Below are 22,804 nucleotides of genomic sequence, written 5' to 3' on the forward strand. Positions count from 1 at the left end.
ATCATAGCCGGATAAGCCCTTGTTCCTGCTGGTAGTTGTGTGGTACACCATCCAAAAAAGGATCGTAGTCCGGACGGCAACGAACTCAATTCTGACTACTTGGGCCAATCTGGGCTGAGTGGCATTAGCGCTGTGAGAGGTCTTGCGCCGCTGACTTTCCATTGCGTTTTTTGGGCGGTGGGCTGCATCATGACCTGAACTCCGCATGCACTGGATCCCCATCATGAGGTGGCATCAGTCCCGTCGCCACTTACCATCGTAGACGACATGGAAAATATGAAGTGGCAGGTTCAGAAGTCTATCGTGCTTCTAGGCTTCATGGACTTCCAGAACGGCCCAATTCGGCTACTTTGGGTTACATCCGCAGCATGCGCAACCGCCGTGACCAGGGCACTGCGCAGTTCCGTCATTTGAAAAAAAAGTTTTCAAGGAACTTTTTGTCCGGCTCTAGACTTTTATTTTCTTTTGATTTGTGCGTATCACTAGATTGATCTTTTGGCTTACTCTTTTGAAGCATTGGCATATTCGCATGTCCACTGCCAAGCTTAACTGGGCCCTTACTTGGCCAACTCAACGGCTTTTTGGGCAGCCCTTCCAAAGTCAGCTTCGGTGTGCAATCCTAGGTTTGCCTCTTCGAGCTATTCCGTTTATCAGTGACGACACAGTCAGAAGCAAATGGTGTGACTTACAAGTTTCAGGCCTAGTTCCGAATTAGTACCTTGCAGCCGGACTACCATTGGTACCTTCAAGGGGCCCAACTCAGTCGCTGCTCCGATGATGGACTCCGCGATCATATCACCCCTTGTTATTCCTGTAAAGTCTCGGTCAGTGACGCGTTGGGGGTTCTCGCAGATAATGGTTGGACATACCGCCGTAAATGTTGACAAGAATGGCCTTGACTCTTGTATCTCGTAAAATGATTTCGAATGCCTTCACCATCGTCTCCTTTGTTGCTTGCCCACCAGCGTCCAGGAAGTTGGCACTCGTACCACCGTGAAGAGCAATAGCGTCATTAGTCGCCATTGCCAGTCCGGCACCGTTCACTACATTCCCGATATTGCCATCCATCCTGACATATACTAGTCCGTACTTTTCGGCCTCCACCTCTTCTGGAACTTCATGATCTGAGTCTCTCAATGCAAAGAGATCTTTCTGCCTTTTCGCAGAAGCGTCATCAAATGTGGATTTAGTGTTTAAGCAAGTGAAAGTCCCATCTGCTGATTTAACAAGGGAGTTGACTTCCAGAAGTGTTGCGTCTTTGCTCGTAAAGATCTTGTATAAGCCGTTCAGCAACGTTTGCAAATTTTGAGCCTCCGTTGAGGAATTTTTCATAACATCTGAAACTTTATCGACAACATCAGGTGTGACTCCCTTTGTCAGAGCGAACTTAATCGTATGAAATTTCTGGGTTTTATTCGTCGGTATGCTCCCCACGTCGGCACCGTCATTTCTGCGTACGATGATGACAGGGCAGTAGTTCTCGCGGTCGAACGTCATTGCCAGATACCATTCCTCGTGTAACTTCATATCTTCGGCGACAAATATCTTGTTGATAGATAAGCCACTACCGCCCGTTTCTGTCTTCATAAGGCGGTGACTAAGTATCTTCTTGGCCGCTTCTTCTGCTCCCAAGGCATCATTGACAAACTGGATACCGCTGTTGAATCCGGTGTCGAAATTGCCGTTAACCTGTCCCCCTTTGAGAATCTGCGACTTTAAAACGCATGGCACACCTAAGCTGTCAGACGTGACACCCGCTGATTTGGTGTTTCCAATAACTTACCGAGTTGTTCTACAATCGATCGTACTTCAGCGGGTGTTTGTGCTAACATTCCCCGCGGTACCGGGATTCCGTACTGTCACACCGATTGTTAAATAGGGTCTAGAGTTACTGATAGTGTCAACTGCCAAGACCGACGAACCTCTTTCAGAATGGCGTGCGACTGATACTCATGCAAAGTCAAACTTCGAATGAATTCTCTAGGAATCACCTAAGCAGATGTTAGCAACTTTTCTCTTCCGATCAATCATGGCGCCATCTCAAATGACCTGCCTTCCCAGTGCTCTTCCAGAGCTTCGGCATTAGACCTTTAGAAGCCATGGCCGTCGAGGGATGTGTTTGGACAATAAGTGATAAGGCCGAAGGGCACTGTATCACAGCCGGGGCGCCGTATAATTTAGCGTTGGGATGTGTCGCCTCAGATGCACAGGACGACTGTAGCTGGCACAAACGTGGTGATCTGGTACGTCATCAGATGAGTGAGGGGTCTGCGGCTCGGGCCGTTACAAGGGAGATGAGGGGCAGGCGGTTGATTCGGCTATCGGCTACTTGTTGAGCAGGGCCACAAACGCGTTGCCAGGAATCTTTGGCTTCCGTAAACAACAGTACAGCCAGAAAATGGGAGGAAATGGATTTTTACCGATTGAAAATTCGGTTATATTAATGTGTGATGTTGACCTTTTCGGGCCCATTGCCGCATTTGGGTTGAGAGACAAGTCACCTTGATTGTCCAGCGTTGTTTGCCTGGTACCTTAGTTGTAGTTTTTCAAATCTCCGCCCTATGTTCTTATAACTCACTTTAATTAAATGTGTTTAAATTGCTTACAGTGCAACTCTATTCAGGTAAATATCCTTTGTCTTGTTCTGCCGAATCACCATCACACTGACCATAGCTGTCACTCAACGGAACTCCAACGATAGGGTGCCGTTGATTCTATGCTTTTTTCCAATATCTGTCATTGTCTTTGTCATTGTTATACTCAAGATTCTCAGGTCTCTTGTCTTTAGGCCCAGTGCCCTTCCGTATTAACGGCTTGATGCGCATCGTACGGCACAATAGTACGAACCCGAATAATTGGTCGAGCAGGCAGCCAACTATAGTTCTGAGATGCTCTCAACAATGAGGACTCCATAAGTAATGTGCATGTCTCTCAAATCCATGCAAACTAAAACACAGACGATGGAAAGAGCCGGACGAATCAGCCGAACGTAATGTGTATTACAACGAGATGCGCGGTCTCCGTGGCAATCAGGCACCCCGCATCAACTAGTATGCGGGCTATCGGGCAGCAGATGAAACAAACCAAAGAGGCAAGGGAGAAAGACAGCATATATATATACCCTTACTAAGGAAGCCAGACACCGGACTGGCTACCAAAGACGCAAAAAAATCGTCAGGGATGGGCCTTCATCTACGCACCACATGTGCCAAGTCAACAGCGAGGAACCTGGCCAGTAAGGGTGGTGATGGTGGAGCAGGTAAAAAAGGGCTGAGGCGCGTCTGGGACTGCAGGGACGCAACATCTTGGGGGCCCAGGCCAGGCTCCAGTCAAGTGGTACGATGAACTGGCCAGTCCCAGGGATTTTATTGACCCCCCTCCAATTGGCCCACACGGCTTGCCATTGGGTTGTAGAACAAAGATCCATCAGTTTAATAGGTGGTGCCATGTTTTTGCCGAATTGAGATACAATGCCTGTCGCGAGTGGTACGATGTGATTTTTGAAGTAGTTGAGTATGGGGCTCTCGTGGTAAAGAAGAGACGTACATTGACAGTAGTACTGTGGAGAATAATGTGTCTTTAATATGAGCTTTGGGAGGTTATAGTAGCCTATGTAGTACAGCGTGGTAGTGGTAGCGATGGATTGTGGACGAGGTACGTGCTGATAGGATACGGTAGGGCACCTTGTGACAATGCTAGAGGATAGACTGGCTACTTAATCGTCGTGTCTTTAATTAAAATGCAACTGTAATGATGGGTGTTCGTTAAGAAACAAAATGAGAAGGCTCAAAAGTTATGACCAAAGCCGTCTAACCTGCCATAGCTTTAAGCGTATCAAATCCATCGTAGTCAGAAAAGAGTGACATAGGGCTCGTTTCACAGCGATTGCCGAAAGCGGATGAAGATGTGACTGTTGTGGCTGGACGAATGGCTGGGGGTGAGATGCATCAGCAGAATCTCATGAAGCTTTGTGATTCATGAGATGGTGGCACGTCTCACTAATGAGTCTAAACCATATGCCGTTGTAACTTTTGACTTGTAGATTTTAAACAGAGAATAATTGATCCTTTTATTTGTATTTCTTATAATGATTTTTTGCGTGAATTTTCTCAGACCAATTCGGAATATTTTACAAAGACTGATGATAGCAGTTTGGCATCGTTACAGCTCATAGTTACAGCTCATAATGCTTGATGAAATGCCGCAAGCGTAGGATTACATAATCATCCCATATCCACGGTACCGACGCACACAGCCGTGATCTGTTACCGACCCCGAACCCGGCGTCGACCCCTTCCCCAAGGGTTCCGCCCAATGAGGGACCCCCAAATATAATACACTCCTCTATGCAGATTTGAACCAGTCATAGTGGCGGATCTTAGTTGGTTGTGGACAAAGTCCCCCGCAACTACCCCGCACTAAGACAGCGCCAGCCTGGGAACAAGAATTACCCACGGCATCATTGTCCGGCTTTTTGTTTCTCCCAAAGCTCGTGGATGGCACGGCGCAGACACTAAAGTTTACCCCAAGGTCCCCAATCATGATGACCTTGTTAGCAATTTGCCGAAATCTGTTGCCGCACATCATACGACTCGTGCCCTCCTACGTGACCCTTTCATGTCTAGTTCCGGAGCCGTCAATTGATACTTAACTTCCAGGGTTTCCCCTTTGTGTCCCCTCGACGTGCTTTTTAATCCTTTCAAACTTCATCCCATCCGCTGCTCTCTCTCTCTATCCATCCATCCATTGCCCTTACCTATTCTCGTCGTCGAGTAAACCTCTGTGACTGACGATTCTCATAATCTCCCGAGAGCCCCTCAAAACAACCTTTCTCAGAAACAATCCCTCAAAATGGCCACAAACGGCGTTAACGGCAACCATGCCAACGGCACCAACGGTGTCAAGAACAACAACAGCAAATTCGACCCCAACTTCACACAACATGTCATCGACCTCATGAGCCCCGAGACCAAGCCCCGCCACAGAGAGATTCTCAGCTCCCTCATCAAGCATCTCCACGACTTCTGCAGAGACGTCGAGCTGAAGCAGGACGAGTGGGTCCTCGGTGTTAACTACATCAACTCCATCGGCCAGGCCTACCAGAAGAACCGTAACGAGGCATGGAGAGTGTGCGACATCCTCGGAATCGAATCGTGAGTATTTCCTGACGTCATGTTACGGCCCATCATCAAGCACATCAGTAGCTAACCACCCGTTCTCCCATTCAGTCTCGTTGATGAGATTAACCACAAGATTGTCACCGACTCGGGCGCCTCTCCCACCTCCTCCACCATCCTCGGCCCCTTCTGGTCCCCCGAAACCCCCTTCCGCGACCTCGGCGCCAGCGTCGTCCAGAACATGCCCAAGGACGGCCAGCTCACAAAGTTCCACGGCACCATCTTCGACGTCGATACCGGCAAGGGAATCCCCAACGCCGTCTTCGACATGTGGCAGGCCAGCACCAACGGCAAGTACGACGTCTTCGACCTCGAGAACCAGACGCGCCACAACCTGCGCGGCAAGTTCCGCACCGACGAGAACGGCGACTTCTGGTTCTACTGCCTCAAGCCCACCGAGTACGCCATCGACACATCCGGCCCCTCTGCCGACCTCCTCAAGATTATGGGCCGCCACCCCTACCGCCCCGCCCATATCCACATGATGGTCACCCACGACGACTACGTCGGTGTCACCGCCCAGCTCTACCCCCGCGACGACCCCTACCTCGAGACCGACACCGCCTGCGCCGTCAAGCCCGATCTCCTCCTGGACTTTGTCCCCGTCGAGAACGAGCCCAACGGCGCCGTGCTGGACGTCAAGTACGACGTCCGCCTGGTGTCCAAGAAGTACAAGCCCGACGCCCAGATGTTCAAGCAGAACGCGAACCAGAACAAGTTTGATTAAGAAAAAAAAAAAAAAAAAAGAAAAAAAAAGAGAAAAGAAAAGGAAAGGAATTTGCGTGCATAATGTGCATAAACGGCCGGCTAGCTAATTTTGGGTTTCATGTTGTTCCTTTGGGCATTTTCCTCTTTTTTTTTTTTTGGTGTCTTCTCCGAGTATCGGAGAGAGTTTCTGTCAATGTTCTTTGTATATCCCCCCCATCTAGCGACGACCATACGGCGTCAGCACAGCCCGCACAAAATAGATTCAAATCATGTTCAACAAAACGTCGTTTTACTTGCGCAGCATGTGACATTGTATTTTTCTGTAGTTTGCTTATTGGAGTGGATAATTCTGCAACTTGCGTGCGTTGACGCCATCGCGGGGATCCCATTACTTGGTGGTGGGGGGGGGGGGGGGCATGGTCGTAACGGAGACTGTCGGAGAACATGAACCCCTCCATTGCGAATGCTCTCTACATGCCCGAATTGAAGATGATTGCGATTGGCCTATCTGACTTGACAGACTGATAAAACTCTGCCAAGTAATGTCTTATCACCACCTTTCATTTCCAATAGACGTTCCCTCAGCTGGATGAAGATGAAAATTGGTCCTGGTATTGCCCCGCCGGCTTCCCTCGGAAATCTACGGCCTGCGCCACCCGTGCTCTGGCGACCTCCTTTTTGTTTTCCCGGGCCCAAATGCCGTGGCCACTGCTCCAGCGGGGGGGCGTGCACTAACCGGGGGGGTGGGGGATGGGGGATGGGAATGGGGGGGAGCCGTCTATTCCGAATCGGAGCCGCTCGAGACTTTCACGGCAGCTGCCTCGGTTGTTTAATAATAGAAATCATGAGCTGGGTGTTTAGATAATAGCATGAAGAATCAAGTGAGACTACACGAATGCGCAAAGATACAATAAGCTAGCTGGCTATCGCGCTCAAATGTCCAACATCTCAATATTACCCCTCATGCCCCCTGACATTTCACTAAAAAGAAGAAGCGTGGTGGATCCCAGGCCCAGGAACAGCGTCCCGATCCCTGTAAAGAAAAGTTGCCTACTCCGGCTACGCTACACTTCCTCCAGTCCCCCACATCAAATGGCTCTTCCGCCGTCGACTTCCATGTTGATGCCCGTGATGAACTTACCTTCGTCGGAAGCTAGGAAGAGACACGTGTTTGCGACGTCTTCTGCCTCGCAAAGCCTCTTCAGCGGAACGTTTTCAATGAACTTGAGCCTGTTCTCCGGTGTATCGGGCAACCCCGAGAAAGATTCGAACCTATGATACCGTGAGCTTTGGCTTCTGTGAGTACGATTTGGTCATGTTGTCATCTTACAATCCGGTGCCGCTGAGCAGCGGACAGACGGAGTTGACTCTGATTTGGTGACCTCCATACTCGGCCGCCAGGCCTTTGGTCGCCTGAAATTTGGCGTTAGTAGCTTTCCCTTGAAACGCATCGTGCTAATCCTACATTGGAGACGGCGCCCTTGGATGCGTTATACCACACAAGCCCGGGCCTAGGCCTCACTGATCCGATCGAGGAAATGTTGAGCATGACGCCGCCTTCGCCCTGCTTGATGAGACGAGGCATGAGGGCGTTGGTGCCGAGAAAGATGCCCTTGACGTTGACGTTGAAGACGCGGTCGAACTCGCTCTCCGTCACCTCTGCCGTCGGCTGCGAATGAGTGAGCACAATCCACTTTACCACGCTGGAAACGGCAACGCACCTTGTTCTTGTAGGTCGTGCCCGCGTTGTTGACTAGAATGTCAATCCGTCCGTACCGGGACTGCGCGGTGTCGAGAAGCTTCTCCCAGTCACCCGCGTCGGTGACGTTGGCCTTGAAGAAGGATATCGCGTCCGGCGCATCGTCTGCCACCCGCTTCCCATCCGCCTCGTTGATGTCCGAGATGAGGACCTTGGCACCTTCGAGAGCAAACCTCCTGGCGATGCTCTCGCCGAATCCGTGACCGCCGCCTGGTGTTTTGTCAGTGGGGACGTCTTCGTTTGTTCGTTAGCATGCATGCATCCGCTGACCAGTGACGACCGCGACCTTTCCGGCCAATCTTCCTTCTTGGGTAAAAGTCATATTATCGTGAATTATGAGACGAATTTTTAGTAGAGTCCCGCCGGCTGACTGCGAGGGACTTTTTGTTTCAAGTGGCGATTCTATGTGGTATTTCACTACAGAGGCAAAGCTAGTTGAAGCTGCGTTGCTCCCGTCCATCACACCACGCCTACTATCTCGACTTAAGTACCTATATGGGCCGGCATCACTCCTCGTCGTATGCTTGGACGGCCGTCGTTTGACATTGCATCATACCGAGGCGGGGAGTGCGGGGGACTCGCAGCAGCCCGGGCAACGAATTCCGTGTTGGAGCTCGGCTACCTGCCTACCAATGATCTCGGCGACTCTTTTTTCTCAACGGTCTATTGGAGGATAATAGACTTTTTTTCTCTCTGCTGTTGCCACAAACATGCCGTGATACGTGTTTGTTCGCAGTTGGGGTTGGAGAAGCTGCAAAAATGAGTCTGTGGTGATCACGAGGGCTCCCTGAATGAGACCGCATAACTGCTGCCGCACGTAGACAAATTTGGTTACCACTCTCCTAGACCCTCACAAACGGTTTTGTCTCTTGATTATGCGGTTTTCTGATATTTGATGCCGAGGCATTCAGCCGCAGATACCATTGGATTCGGACGTCACCATGGACCGCCACAATGACATTTATCAGCCCCAGCCGCGGCTCGGCTGATTCAAACCCTTTCCCGCGAGACCTTTGTCTGGGGTGGCTCACGGGAGGCTCAGACTCTGACAATTCTTTTTTTCCTGCTTCCACGTGTGAAAAAATGGCGTATTACCAAGTTTTCTATTCTGCTCATTGATTACATGTTAAAAGCAATACTAAAGAAATCTTTCAAAAATTTACATTTGCCATTTCAGGAAAAGTGCAAAGGAATAGTGACACAGGAAGAAAAGAATACAAAGCCATTGTCGGAAAAGCAAACGGGAGAGGGGAGAGCTGAGAAATGCAGCGTGTAAGCCCTACATCTCTCCTTTCAATGTCTTTAATAGACCGTCAGCCGCATGCTCGCCCAAGGCATCCAGGTTACCCATGCCCAGCAGCTCCAGCATGCTAATATTGAAGCCGAACGTGGCCCGCCACCACGAACGCATCTCGATAGCCACCAGCGAGTCCATGCCCAGGTCCGCCAAGGAAGCCGAGCCGACGTCTGGATCTCGTCGTCGCTTCGCAGGACGAGGCTGAACAGCTTCCTGCCGATCTCGTAAGCGAGCGTCTTGGCTGTCTCGGGGTCTTTCAGAGCGGCCTCGTCGTGTCTGATTGTCGCCAGCAGCGCTTTCATCGTGTCGCTCCCCGCGCCTGCGCCGCCTTCCCCGTCGCCGCTAATGTTCCGGTAAGCCGCCATGCGCATGTCCTTTTTCCAGAGGGCCCGGTTGTTCGGGCTGTTGAGCGGGATCGTCGACGCCAGGCCCAGAACGAAGTTGGCGTTGGTGGAGGTGCGGCTCATCATCATGGCTGCGCCCACGGCTTCCAGCAGCTCCGTCTCCTTGATCATGTAGGCGCCCGTCGTGAGCATCGCCCTGCGCAGGTTCTCGTTGTTGGAAATGACCCCAATGTCGTCAACGGCTCCGATGTCAACCGCGGCTACGGGTAGCCCCTTGCTGGACCGGTAGAGGGAGAAGGCATCGAGGAAGGTGTTGGCTGCTGCGTAGTTGGCTTGACCTGGCTGCCCGATGACTCCCGAGATGGAGGAGAAGAGAACGAAGAAGTCGAGGTCGATTCTCTCCGTTGCACGGTGAAGATTCCAGGTGCCTTCTACCTTGGGTGATGCAGCCTGTGTCCATTCGTCTAGTGTCAACTTGTCCCAGGCCAGGTCTCGAAGAACCATGGACATTTGTAGGATGCCTTTTAGATTAGGTGCAGCCTCGACGGCCCTCTGAACATCATCAGCCGAAACGACGCTGCCCTTGACCAGCGTAACTCTGCCACCCATGCTCTCCAGCTCCTGGATGAACTGCTGGTCCTCGTCGTTGGCTCCGGCACTTCGGGAAAGATAGACTAAATGGCGTGCGTTGTGCTCGACCATCCAACGGGATACAGCGCGGCCGAGGCCTCCCAGGCCACCGACTAAAAGATACGATGCTGATTCGTCGAGGTGAACCACCTGCTTTCTCTTCACATTGCTAGTGTCCATCCCAAGGGCACCGTCATTCGAATCACGAATCGAAATGACAATTTTGCCCATATGCAAACCTTGCTGCATGTACCGGAACGCCTCTCGGACTTTTGCGGCACTGAAGACCTCAATGGGCCGGATGGGAAGAATGTGGCCAGCCTCGTAGGCTTCTACAACTGATTTCAAAAGTCTGTAATACTGTTAGTCTTGGTAGCTTACACTGGGATAATTGTCCTTACTCTTTGCATAAAGGCTGCCTCTTGAAGCAAATCTGATCAAGGTCCACACAGCAGTAGGACCGATTAGCCAGAAAGACATCCATATCTAGCTTGCCGAAGCCGAGCAGATCCCTCTTTCCAATCTCAACCATGGTACCGAACTCGGCGACACAGCGCCAAGTGGCGTGGAGGAGATCGCCTGAGAGGGAGTTGAGCACGACGTCGATGCCCTTGCCTTGGGTAGCTCCAGCGATGCCCTCGACAAAAGAGCTGTCTCGCGAGTTGAAAATACGGTCGTGGGGCACGTTGAAAGTCTCCGTCAAGTATTTCACCTTTTCCTCATTGCCTACTGTTACGTAGATGTCGGCTCCAATCATGCGGGCCAGCTGGATCGCGGCGATGCCAACGCCACCGCAAGCACTGTGAATCAGGACAGACTAGAATATCGGATCAGGGGTTTGCTTTTGAACATCAAATGGCTGGATTCCACTTACCTGTCCTCGCTGAAGGCGCCCGGCGTTAAACAAGGCGTACATGGCCGTGGCATAGACGCATGGCATAGTCGCGGCGTCTTCAAGCGACAGACCATCAGGGATCTTTTGGCAGAGGTTCTCGGGGATGGTCACAGAGGTTGAGAAGGAGCCTCGACTGAACAAGAAGACCCTGTCTCCGACGGACAAACCCTTGACTTCCGGTCCAACTGCAGAGACAACTCCCGATGCCTCGAGGCCGAATCCTTCTTGGGGAATCTCGACGATGCCGTTGGCGCTCAATACGTCCTAGGAGAAACGTTAGCAGGAAGAAGACTTCTCATTATTAAAGCAAGTGAGTTGTCGTACCCTGAAATTCAAGCCGGCAGCATAGGTCTGTACTTCGACCAAATCGCCTTGAAGCTTCTGAGCATCCCGGCGAACCCAGTTTAGAGCAGCCAAAATACCAGGCTTCTTAGTTTCCAAAACTACGCGGCCACTTTCGTCGGATGAGAGCAGCTCTTCTTCAAGTGAAAACGGGGCAAACCGGCCAACATGTACCACCTTGTCGACGATGGAGTACTCATAATCCGGATCCACCTCGTCGTCGCCTTCAATGCAGTTCCCCTGGAACTTCTCAAAGACTTCAACGACGGAATCAATCGACGAGTCAAAATCATCCACTTCACATGTTGCAAAACGGACAGACAGCTCTGACCTCAATGTGCGAGCGGTTCCAAGGACCTGGGCATATGCTGGGTCCTCGCAAGCCATCTGGCAGAGTCGCGTCACCCAAAACAGTCGCGCACCGCTGTTGCTGATCGTCTCTACGAGCTTCTTGAAAGCGTCGTAGCGATATGTGTCGAGTTTATCGAAGAACGCCGAGTCCTGGTCCAGGAGTGCAATTACGTCCTCGCGCGCGGGCACCTCATCCTCGCCGAAAACTCGCCTATTCACTTTAAATCCAGCGGCCTCCAAGGATGACACGATGGGGTTGGGCTTATCGCTCTTGGTAAGCTCCAACAGTGTGATAGTATTGGATGCCGCCAGCACATCGGTGCCCTTATCGTCGATCGGCTTGACAATCATGAGGTTGTTGCGACGCAGCGATTCCTGCTCCGTATCGGCAAGAATCGCAGCTGTGCCAAGTCCCGCATTTCGCAAAGCAGTCTCCCAGTGCTGCGTGTTGGCATAAGGCTCTTCGGCCCGTCCGTCTTTCTCACCACTCCACCACCAGGGGAGAAGGCCCAGGATCAGATTCATCCACTTTGAGGTGGAAGAGAACTCGGTGAGCAGGAGCCGACCGCTCGGTCTGAGCAATTTGCGAACATTGGCTAGGCCCTCTCCCAAAATGGCAGATGTGTGCAAAATGTTCGTGGCAATGATGACGTCGTACTGCTCGTCACCAAAACTCTGCTCCTCGAGGTCACGATTGATGTCCAGCGTCGTAAACTGCATGTTGGGCGTGAGCTTGAACTGCTCTTTTGCGGCGCTCACCATGCCTGATGAGGAATCACTGAATGTGTAGGTAGAGTACATGACGCGCCCATCTTTCAGAATCAGGCTGTTAAGAAGCTCGCTAGTATGAGCTCCAGTATCGCCACCAAGCTCCAGAATCTTTAGGCTGGGCTTGCTGTGAGCCAACTGTTGGATCAGACGCGATGCGTCAAACCCAAGGTCGCGGAGCAGGTTCACTTGGTTGAGGCTGTTGTCCTCGATGAGCAACCCTAGAGGGTTGTCTTGGCCCTGGAAGATGGTTGTGATGCGGTTGGCCACCTTGACTATAGCGGCTGCTACGCCTGCAGCTGGGGTATCTTTCAAACTTATGGCCTGGTCTGTGATGGATTTCAACAAGTCCTCGCTTTCCACTCGAACACTCTTGGAGGCTCGCTGGTTAATCCAATCATTGTACTTTTTCAAGTGTGGAACCGGCGTCTGGAGGCCATTGAGTTGTTCTTGGATGTAGTAGATGCACTTGGATGTTATGTCATCTAGGGCTTTCATATAGGCGGCTCGGTCACTATCGTTCTCAATCCTGTCGATAAGGCTGGCCTCATCCATGAAATCGATTTGAGGAGCCCATTGATACCGCGCGGTAGGATGCGTATCTTTGGCGTCGGCAGAAGTCTCTTGGCCGGGAAGGGGAGACAAACAGGCGCCCTTCATCTGCAAAACAGCCTCCCCTGTGGAGTCAACGCACTCAGCGAGGCCAATAATAGCGCCGACTCCGTTGACGCTTGCTGAAGCTGAGATGTCGACATCGGTCTCAGTTCTGAAGACCTTGATTTCCTCAATCAAAGTGGGAATCACCATGCCATGCTTCTTGGTGTAACCTTTAGTGGCAGCTAAGCTGAGAATCTGCAAGCAGGCATCAACGATGATAGGGTGAAGATGGTACCGTGCCATCTTGCTCGTGGACTCTACGTCGAACTTGGGACGATACACCTTGGCTGCCGCTGTTGATTCAACGGTACCGGTCTTGATCTCTTGGAGCGCCTGAAAATTAGGACCGTAGCAGAGGCCAGCCTGTTGCATCATGTTATACGCCTTTCGGGATGCTATCTTTCGTGCCATCTTGGGAATGTCACGGCCAGAAGTCTTGCCGTTTCGTTCGAGCGCCTTGACTTGTCCGACACAGTGCCTAGTCCATGCTAGGCCGTTGTGTGATGATATGCTAAACTCCCACCATTGGCCGTCGAGTGAGTCAGTGAGACGGTGAGGTCGAAGCGTTGTAATGAGCTCAACCGGTTTGTCATCTGTAACCACAAGTGCTGTACTGACAACCACGTGGCGAAGCGCAAATCCTTCTTCGATGCCGCTGACTTGTCTGATGGCTTCAGCAGCCATGCCAATGTAACCAGCGAATGGATAGACAATGTCCTCAACGATGACGTGATCGCGAATCCAGGCAGAATGCTCAAGGTGGAACATATTCCTCCACGACGGTTCGATGTCAGTACTCTCAGCAATTCGGACCCCCAAAAGTTCGTGGTAGGGGAACTTGCGATGACGCCATTCTTTGGCAAGTCTCGACTCGTACCAGTAGCTTTCCTCATGGTCCCAGGCGTATCTGGGAAGATCAGGAAGATATGTGAGAGCCTCATCCTGTGGTTTGAGTTTCCTGAAGTCAATGGGGAAATTAAGTTGATGCAGTTTGCCGATAGCAGAGAGATAGCTCTCGATACAGTCTTGGTTACGCATCATAGAAGAGATGTAGGGTAATGAAGCCGAACTCTTGGCCATAATGTGTCGCAGGGGACCACCCATGGCAGCGTGAGGCCCAATCTCCAGGAATGCCGGCTTGCCCAAGTCTTTGTTCTGCAGAATATTGGTAACAGCCGTGGCAAAGAGGACAGGATTCTCCAGGTTGCTCTGCCAATACCAAGGGCCGAGTGTCTTTCCTTCATCCAGCAAGTCACCGGTTACGCTGCTATAGAAAAGACAGTCTTTTCTTGGGGCTCGACCGCTAACTCCCGTTAGAAGAGCCATGTACTGCTCACCCACCTCGGCCATGTGATATGAATGGTACGCTTTGTCGACTTTCAAGAGGCGCGCCAACACCTCCTTTCCGTTGGGAGGAGACTGCTTGATCTTCTGTACAACTGCTTCGACTGCTTTGGTGTCCCCAGATATGGTTACACTGCTGGGCGAATTCTCGCAGGCGACTGTGGCAGTGGTTCCCTCGAGGTAGGTTTTAACGTCATCCCAGCCCAAACCGATAGCGGCCATGGCACCGGCCCTGTTCTGAAGTTTAGCTACAGAGCCACGGTGGAAGGCAGTAACAATAGCTTCTTGGGCAGTCAAGGCACCCGACGCGTAAGCAGCAGCAATTTCGCCGCTGGAATGGCCAACAACTGCGTCAGGCTTGACCCCGACAGAGGCAAGGCTGTCAAGTAGACCAATCTGGACAGCCGTGCAAAGTGGTTGAGAAACCTCGGCAAGCTCGAGACGACTCTTTTTTCCTCTTTTGAGAAGCTCCGCCTCAATACTGAACTCTCCGCTGCCAATAGCTTCCTGTAAATATTCGTCGAGCTTGCGAATCGTGGTCTGGAACACTGAGTTGTCTTGTTGGAGCAATTCAATGCCCATGGCGGGCCATTGGGCTCCCTGTCCTGTGAAAACCATGACCAATTTAGGAGCCTGTTGTGGCGCCCTGGATGAGGGAGACGGAACAAAGTTGCCGCCTCCGCTCGTTATAGCAAACGATCTGTAGGCATGGTGTTCTCTTCCATTCGCCAGTGTGTACGCAACTTGCTCGAGCTTCTCGGGGTTGCTAACGATGAATGACTGATAGGCCTCGGTCATCTTCTTCAGAGATTCCGAAGAGTTGGCGGAAAACACAAGAAGCTGAGGCTCAGTCGTTTTGGCAGATACTTTGACGGGCTTAACTCCCTGGGACCTGGCCGACTCGAGGATGGCATGAGCATTGGTGCCTCCAATTCCAAAGGAATTGACGCTAGCTCGCTCATATCCATCTTCAGGCCAAGGGGTGGGCTCGTTGGCAATCTTGATGTTTCGCTCTTCAAATGGAATATTGGGGTTGAGAGGGGTAAACTTGATGTTAGGTGGGATTGTGCGATTCTCCAATGCCATGACTGTCTTGATCAAAGAGGTCAACCCTGAAGCTCCCTCTGAATGACCAAGGTTAGGCTTGACAGAACCAATGTAGACACCGCGCTCTGAGCCACCAAAAACGCGAGCCACAGCACCCGCTTCTATAGGATCTCCAATTGGAGTGCCAGTGCCGTGACACTCAACAAATGTCGTGTCAGAAAAGTTGGTGATACCTGCCCGGGCATATGCTTGTCTCATCCTTCGCACAGCTTTGAGTCAGCCCCGTTATTTTTGGCGAAGAAATCTTTGATAGATCGCAATCAAGGGTAAATCATTGGAGAGAGGTAACACTTACAATGCCTCATGAGCTTCGGTGCTTGGCAAAGAAATACCGTTGGTCCTGCCATCAAACTAAAAGCGTTCTTAGCCAAAAGAATAGAAGAGATATGAGAAGGGCAGATCCTACATTGGTAGCAGTTCCCTTGATGACCGCACGAATTGGATTCCCATCCCTCAGGGCGGCATCCAAGGGCTTGATGTAAACTGCACAAACAGCCTCACCACGACCGTAGCCATTCGCTTCGGATGAAAAGGTCTTGCATGAGCCATCTGGAGAAAGTACACCCTGCTCCGTCATTGCTTGCGTCATGCCAGGGGCCAGAATGAGGTTTACACCGCCAACGATCGCAGATGTGCAGTCACCTCTCTGAATAGCCGTGACTGCCTCATGCAGGCCGACCAGCGCTGCCGAACAACCAGTCCGCAAAGTCATACTTGTAAATTGTTAGTTAATTCCCCAAACTGGCTGGCTTTTGACATACCTGGGACCCTTAAGGTCCATCTCGTAGGCAACGTTGTTGGAGAGCATGAAATCTCCATATCCAGCAACTCTGTACAAGCCGTACTGTTGTGTATCCTTGGCAAACATCTCACACCAGTCTTCACCAAAGCTGCCAACATAGCAGCCGATCAAACCGCCCCGATAATTTGTCTCGCCAGCATCCTCAATACATTCTCTAGCGACCTCGCTCATCTGGCGCTGATGGGGATCTTCTCTTTCAGTAGCGCCTCGCACAAAACTAGAAAAGGCCCCATCACTTTTGCTGATGTCATAGTCGAGAAAATAGCCATACTCAGTCTTGACAGTACCTGGCCTACCAGATGGGTCGTAGAAGGCGTCAACGTTATACCGGGACTCTGGAACTCGCGATCGGGCATCTCCCTTGGCTAAGACGAACTCCCATAGCTGTTGCGGTGTATTCAAACCACCTGGAAGACGGCAAGCCATACCACAAATAGCAATAGGTTGGTCGTTATAGTTGGATGAAACATTATAGGGACCATTGGGTTGGCTGTAGGTTAAAGCTCCGTTGATAACCGTATCTTCATTGGTCGCAACTTCGTTGGCTGATGCGCAACCGTTCAAAGTTCCAAGATTGTCAACATGACGGCGATTGAGGTGCGTTGTATCGTTACTATCAGTGTTGCCGTTCTTGAGACTAACACCGCCAGTGCTATTAATAGCCTCAAGTGGCACCGTGTAAAAACCGCTGATCGCCGTTGGAGCCATCTCAAATGCTGTGTTATTGTAAGGGGAGACGTTTACCTGTCGCCAAATTAATCAGTCTATAAGAGTAGATGCAGATAAAAGTCTTTTGTGTATTAAACCTTCTGTTCCACATTCGATGTTCAGCGCCTTCATTTCTTCGTTTTATACCTAACAAAGCCTCATCTTGTTTCTGGCCCTGCTTGCTTCAGCTGCGGTAGGCTCCCATCCCGGCATCAAGCCTCCGTCTCCGTTTCGCCGCTGTTGGGGTATACAAGCCCATTGAGCTGCCACTTCATATCTTCGGGATAGAGTTACGGGATCCTTCCCGGATTGCGCCTCCTGTTCCGGCCCCGGACGTGGACAGCTTCCACCCATTAGCAAACATGCACACTTAAGGCTGAAAATAGCGTCTGCTTTAGTGTCCAATAAGGCTTTCTGTAGCACGGGATATCTCTGGAAAGCAGTAAGCATAATTCAGCCTGGCTGGAGATTGTGCTCAAAATGTACACGGCAGCGGAATCCGGCCTGTGTTCTAGATGTGACTCTCACAATCCAAATGACAGGGCTGAAGGGTTTGAAACATATTGGAACAAACGGAGTCCGTTACATTTTCCCATCGTAAACTCCTAAAGTTCCAGGCAGCAAGGGGTTTCCACAGCGGAAGAGCTAGGAAGAGGCCGGATATGCAAGGCGTTTGTATCGTAGGTACGGGTTCCGCAGGCCAGTGGCGTTCTCATATAACAACGCACAAAGTAAGCGCTTGAAAACATTCAGTCTTGGCAGCACTAACAAGATATGCTCTTCGGCTGAAAAATACTCAGCATCGAGAGTCCCCATAACCTGGACTATGATACCACATCTTTGCGTCCCATTATACCCAGTTGAATGGCCTAAGAATATCCTCTTCCGTGCCGGAAAATTGGGATAAAGTTTTGCTACGTAAAAAAGGTTCGGGGTATAGTTCTACCGCTCTGAACCTATTAGGTTTGGCTCTTATGTATGAACATTCTCCGGCCAGGCAAATGATCCAGCAGGTTGAAAATTAAAAATATCATGTCTGAGACAGAGATACATGTCATTCAAGTAGCGAAGGTATGCTGCTGTCTCCACCAAAACGCTGAACCATGCCAAGATGATCGACAGTGCTGAGCCCTTGCTCGGTTCTTCAGAACTTGAGACCTCACAGCGTAGGATGAAAGTCATATTTTCAGCCTCGGTAAGCGTTCAACTTTAAAGGAAGTTAGAGCCACTTTGGCTCATGCAGGTCACTGAACACCTTTGTCAGAAGACGCGACTTAGATAACCAATGGTGAAATATGCCACCTTCTGCAGGACCGCCAGGTGCTCACAGTTGCAATGTGTCTGCTGACGTCACTGTGAATCGCGCCTTGTGGCTTTAAGGTTTGTCTTGGCAATCCCTTTGGTGTTGTGGATAACAAAATGATCAGATATAAGCCAGCTTCACGCATTCATGGGCATCTAAGACAATATTGGACAGTAGAAAAAGCGGATGGACACCGTGCTTGTCGGTCATGTCCCTTCCGAGAAGACATAATGCAGGAGTAAGATACGCTACAAAAGGTGACCACACTATTTTGTATCATCCTGCCACTTCAGTGCGTGACGTGCGAGCCTCTTCCAATCAGACACCATTCATAGTACACTCTTCTTGAATGATAGATCGCATAGCATATGAGCCAGCCTTATGCCCTGGTTGCCATTAACCAGCACTACGTCAATGACAGCTCCTTCTTAGCATGAATTCATTTCCAGAAGCCCAACTTGTTTCATGGCTTTCGAGCTCGCACGTAGTCCATTGTTGTAGTTCAACTTCGGTATCTCCCAAATAGAAGCCTTATCGTTCCACAGCAGATCAGTTGATCAAATAAGGGTTTGAAGGTAAAAAGGCTGCATGATTGGATGTATGTCTCGCCACAACCAAGAGGCTAAATTCCGCCGCTCACAACGGTTCCAATAATGATTTAAGGTAGCGGCGAGAAGGCTAGCCCTATGAGGACCTGTAGCACTATCTCCGGTCGGCGACGCCGGTCGATAACGCTATGCCAAGATCAAGTCAAGAAGCACGCCAAGGGATTATTGCACGCAGCCTTAATCGTAGATCATTTCCCGTCGCAGAGCAATGTCTCTGCGGTTTCTACCTTGAAGGATTCATCCCTTCCAACAGCCACGAGCAGGACCCATGTCGGCGGGGTTGTTGTGACCAATTCCACACGTAGGAACTTACTTCCGTCCAAGTGGCTGAGTCCCTTATCCAACGTATAACCTTATTGGCTACGGAACGGTCCGCGAGAGCTGCCTCTTCTAACGTCGAGAAACGAAGAAAAGTCGTACAACATGCTTCCACGGTCCCTAATATAAGAGCGGGGTTCCAAGTTCCGTGCGGTCCCACAATGGTTCAACGAGGCCGCTAGTCATCGCGACAGTATTGACATAAAGTCTCTGAACTAGACAGTGAAGAAGACATAGATTCCATTAATGTTCGTTGGGGATTGTTCTGAGAATCTATTGGACTTGGCTACGTCACCATGTCACAAAGGAAACGATCCAGGGACGGCTCCGGCCCTGTCGAGGTGAGTTACTCCGGTCTCAATCATTCGCACTGGCAAGTAGTGGGACGACGATCATTGTGTTCGCATTCGTATACCCGCCTTGGCTAACATTCAAACTTTGGGGCAATGCAGGACTACCCAGATACCAGAGATCACTTAGGTATGTCTGCAACATTGTCCAATACGCCCAGGTGCAGATGAGAATAACTAACAAGTGAAACAACAAAGCATGTGACCAATGTCGTATCAAGAAAATACGCTGTGGAAAAGAACGACCTAATTGTTCGAATTGCAATCGAATGAATCTTGATTGCAATTGGTCTGGCCAAGGCAAAAAACCGAACCAGACCGTGGTCCTGTAAGTGATCTTTCCCTTACCCGTTGCCACACCCTCCCTGTCTTAGGAAATGGCTCTTGATTGCGACAAGTGCGTCTGGGCCGATACCATGAGTACAATAATATGCTCTGACAAGAACAAGAACGGTTATGACCGGGTAGTACGCGGCTGGTGATCTTAACTTTTCTGACTCCAAACCATACAGTAATAAATCCATTTCCACAATGGGAGAACGTCTTCGGCTCATCGAGGGAAACATTTCCGGCATTCAACGCTCTCTCCAGCGGCTAGACTTAACCATTGCCAGCCGACTTGGACTAAATAATGAAGATGTTCATGCATTTAGTGGCGTCGGCAGCAGTCCGCCTAGGTCCACATCCAATCAGGGCAGCAGCACAATAAGCAGTAGCAGCAGCTCTGTTGTTTCTGATATGTCCTCGTTCGGTTACCACATTGTACATGACGCACAAGGACATGAGCGTTGTGTTGGCCCCTCTTCACTTTTATCATTGATACACAGCATTGACGATCTTTCGATGCCAGAGGCCGAAGGAGCCGGAGCCAACGCGGCCACTGCCCGTGAGAAAATCAGGGAACTGGGATATAATACCAGCCAGCCGTTATTCTCAAACGTCAGTGACGGCTCCGCCATCAAGGAACCTCCGATGTTAATTGTCGAGGCCCTGATCGAACCGTACTTCGATTCAATTAATTCTCATTTTCCCATATTCACTCGAGAAGGCTTTTGCCGCTTGATGAATACCTCTCGTGCGGAGTCCAATCCCGCATTTAACAGGCCATTCGCCATTTGCGCCAATAACATGGTGCTGTTGACCTTATCAGCCAAGGCCTTACATTCTCGGTCAAAGAGCACGTCAACATCGAACATCGACCGAGTCACGGAATCAATCGATGTCGAACTTATTCAATCATTCATCAGCAATGCGAACCGCGCAATGGTCCAAGTAGAGCAATTGCTCAGCCCCCGATTGGTTAACGTGCAAGCTCTGTTATCCTTAGTAAGTAGCATCATACATTTTGTAAGCAAGGCACCTTTACTGAAACCACACAAGTGTTTTGTCGCCCAGATGTGGCTCTGTGAGGATGTGTTTAATCTTGCCTTGACCTTGGCTGCTCATGTGGCCAAGTCAATGGGATTATGCCAGCCCCAGGCCTTATCGACATCAAGATTGAGCCATGAAGAAGTTCAAGAACGTCGAAATGTTCTGCAGTGTCTATACTACCTAGACAGGGCAGTCTGTTGGAATAGTGGATCGTTATCCAATACTTCAGGAGATGTTGTGATGATGATTGAAGCGATGAAGCGGCCGGACGAGCCCCCGTCGCTTATGGACGCCAAGTTTGCACTAGCCCAGATCGAGGACGACTTGTACACAAGCTTCTATTCGAAGAACACATTGTTATGTGAACAGATCAGCATGAAAACACGAGCTATACAGGCAAGGCTGCAAGATTGGAGAGCCGTATGCAATCTTGATGAGCAGGATGGCGGAAACGGTGTTGCTCAAGTTCCTTGCTCAAGGCTTGAGCTGGATATATCTTTTCATTACGCTCGTATGAGGCTAATGTGGCCTTTTGTGAGGGAGGCAGAGGCGAGATCACTTCTACTCAGCGATTGTCGTGCAAGCTTGCTCCTTCTGCGGCAGCTATGGGATGCAACTTCAAAGCACGATCACTACCCAAGTTTCGCATGGTAAGCAATACCAAGAGCTGGAATTCATGATACGTTCAGAGTTAACTGTAGCTGCTTAGGCTCATTGTTTCATTTCCCACGAGTGTCATTTTCCAGTTCGCCAGCCAATTTGAAGACTCTCACTCATCAACAGACGACTTGGAGCTACTTAACTTTTTGTCAACCTCTCTACAAAATGTCTCTATGTTCGCCACTGAGAACTCGTATGTAATTCGATTCAATAGTTTTGTCCGAATTCTTGTACGTCTGGCACATGATATAATCGATGGCAAAACCGCAGGGTCGTCGCCAGAGCCAGTCATTACCAACATGTTTGAGTTACATACGAATACCGCGGTTACTGTGAAGGAAACGGCTGTGGGGCAGTCTCCCAGCGACATTCAAGGCTCTGGACTACAGACAGCGCCCATACAGGACTCACTACATCTGCACGAGGATTTGGATTCGTTGATGACCATGTGGGACAACGGCACGAGTACCTTCGCTGGTTTCCCCAGAGAAAATGACATTATGGTCCTTAATGACTTCTCACCTACTGCGGACAAAGGAATATGGGAGCATTTCAACCTTGCAAACAATCTTCGTGTGGACCAGATGCAAGACAAACAATTGGTGTAGTAGGGGATGGAGTTAATTTACGGTGTGGCGGCGTAACAGCCTGTACTTTAGGTGAATTACAGATGTTCATAGTTTAAGGAAATAACTTTAACCAAGAAAGCCATCTTCTCTCGCTACTGGCAACGAGGCGCCAACTTTAAATATGAAGTGACTTGCGCAACGGTATCGAACAGGTCTGGAACTAGGTAGTCAGACGCCATATTGATTTCGAAGCCACGAAGCCGGATCCCGTATTCCGCAACCCCTTGATTGGTCACTTGCCGTTTCATAAATAAACAGGCATCACATGATCGAGGCCGGCTATGCTACTTCTACATAGGTCTTAGAAAGCAACTATCACTCTTTGTATTTCAAGCCGGATTCGCTCCAACTGAATGACTCGTCGTGTCTAAGCCCGTAGGCGTACTACCTAAGTTAATGTGTTGGACGTGGGCCCCCAAGCTTTAGGTTATATTGAACGATTGAGGACTAGAAATAAGCACGCCGATGGTGTTTCTGTCTAATCTAGTTGGTACTAGGCTTGAATAGCAAACATAGCACAGGAGTGAGTGAGGGATGGCATGTTTACACTAGTTGGTTTAACGAACAGCAACAATCTATACGGGATCGCTACGTGTCTGAAGAACCGTTCATAGCAACAGTTTTTATTCTAGTTCTTGCATCCGGCTGTATCCACATTTATAATAGTGCATGTATG

General features: G+C 50.2%; 5 protein-coding genes across 5 annotated transcripts; 2 read left to right on the top strand and 3 right to left on the bottom strand.

The window, feature by feature from the left end:
- Positions 1–557: 557 nt before the first annotated feature.
- On the bottom strand, positions 558–1,587 carry CTRU02_200628 (succinyl-ligase; the record flags this gene model as incomplete). The annotated part of the gene is made up of 3 exons (XM_036718637.2): positions 558–638; positions 690–811; positions 870–1,587. The coding sequence occupies 3 exons, from the start codon at positions 1,585–1,587 to the stop codon at positions 558–560; spliced, it is 921 nt and encodes a 306-aa protein (XP_036589637.2).
- A 3,264-nt stretch (positions 1,588–4,851) lies between these two features.
- Positions 4,852–5,904, top strand: CTRU02_200629 (catechol dioxygenase; the record flags this gene model as incomplete). The annotated part of the gene is made up of 2 exons (XM_036718638.1): positions 4,852–5,153; positions 5,229–5,904. The coding sequence occupies 2 exons, from the start codon at positions 4,852–4,854 to the stop codon at positions 5,902–5,904; spliced, it is 978 nt and encodes a 325-aa protein (XP_036589638.1).
- Positions 5,905–6,973: 1,069 nt separating this feature from the next.
- Positions 6,974–7,966, bottom strand: CTRU02_200630 (short-chain dehydrogenase reductase family; the record flags this gene model as incomplete). Its single annotated transcript, XM_070203721.1, has 5 exons — positions 6,974–7,157; positions 7,216–7,298; positions 7,351–7,554; positions 7,607–7,854; positions 7,915–7,966. The coding sequence occupies 5 exons, from the start codon at positions 7,964–7,966 to the stop codon at positions 6,974–6,976; spliced, it is 771 nt and encodes a 256-aa protein (XP_070062303.1).
- Positions 7,967–8,946: 980 nt separating this feature from the next.
- Positions 8,947–16,889, bottom strand: CTRU02_200631 (polyketide synthase; the record flags this gene model as incomplete). The annotated part of the gene is made up of 7 exons (XM_070203722.1): positions 8,947–10,267; positions 10,317–10,732; positions 10,790–11,074; positions 11,135–15,578; positions 15,675–15,730; positions 15,786–16,092; positions 16,141–16,889. 7 exons carry the CDS (start codon positions 16,887–16,889, stop codon positions 8,947–8,949), a joined length of 7,578 nt encoding a protein of 2,525 aa, XP_070062304.1.
- Positions 16,890–19,564: 2,675 nt separating this feature from the next.
- On the top strand, positions 19,565–22,107 carry CTRU02_200632 (C6 transcription factor; the record flags this gene model as incomplete). Its single annotated transcript, XM_036718640.1, has 5 exons — positions 19,565–19,598; positions 19,667–19,796; positions 19,981–20,794; positions 20,849–21,489; positions 21,549–22,107. The coding sequence occupies 5 exons, from the start codon at positions 19,565–19,567 to the stop codon at positions 22,105–22,107; spliced, it is 2,178 nt and encodes a 725-aa protein (XP_036589640.1).
- Between the last annotated feature and the right edge of the window lie 697 nt (positions 22,108–22,804).

This window comes from Colletotrichum truncatum (genome assembly GCF_014235925.2).
Source record: "Colletotrichum truncatum strain CMES1059 chromosome Unknown Contig_0001, whole genome shotgun sequence".
Taxonomy (NCBI): Eukaryota; Fungi; Ascomycota; class Sordariomycetes; order Glomerellales; family Glomerellaceae; genus Colletotrichum; species Colletotrichum truncatum.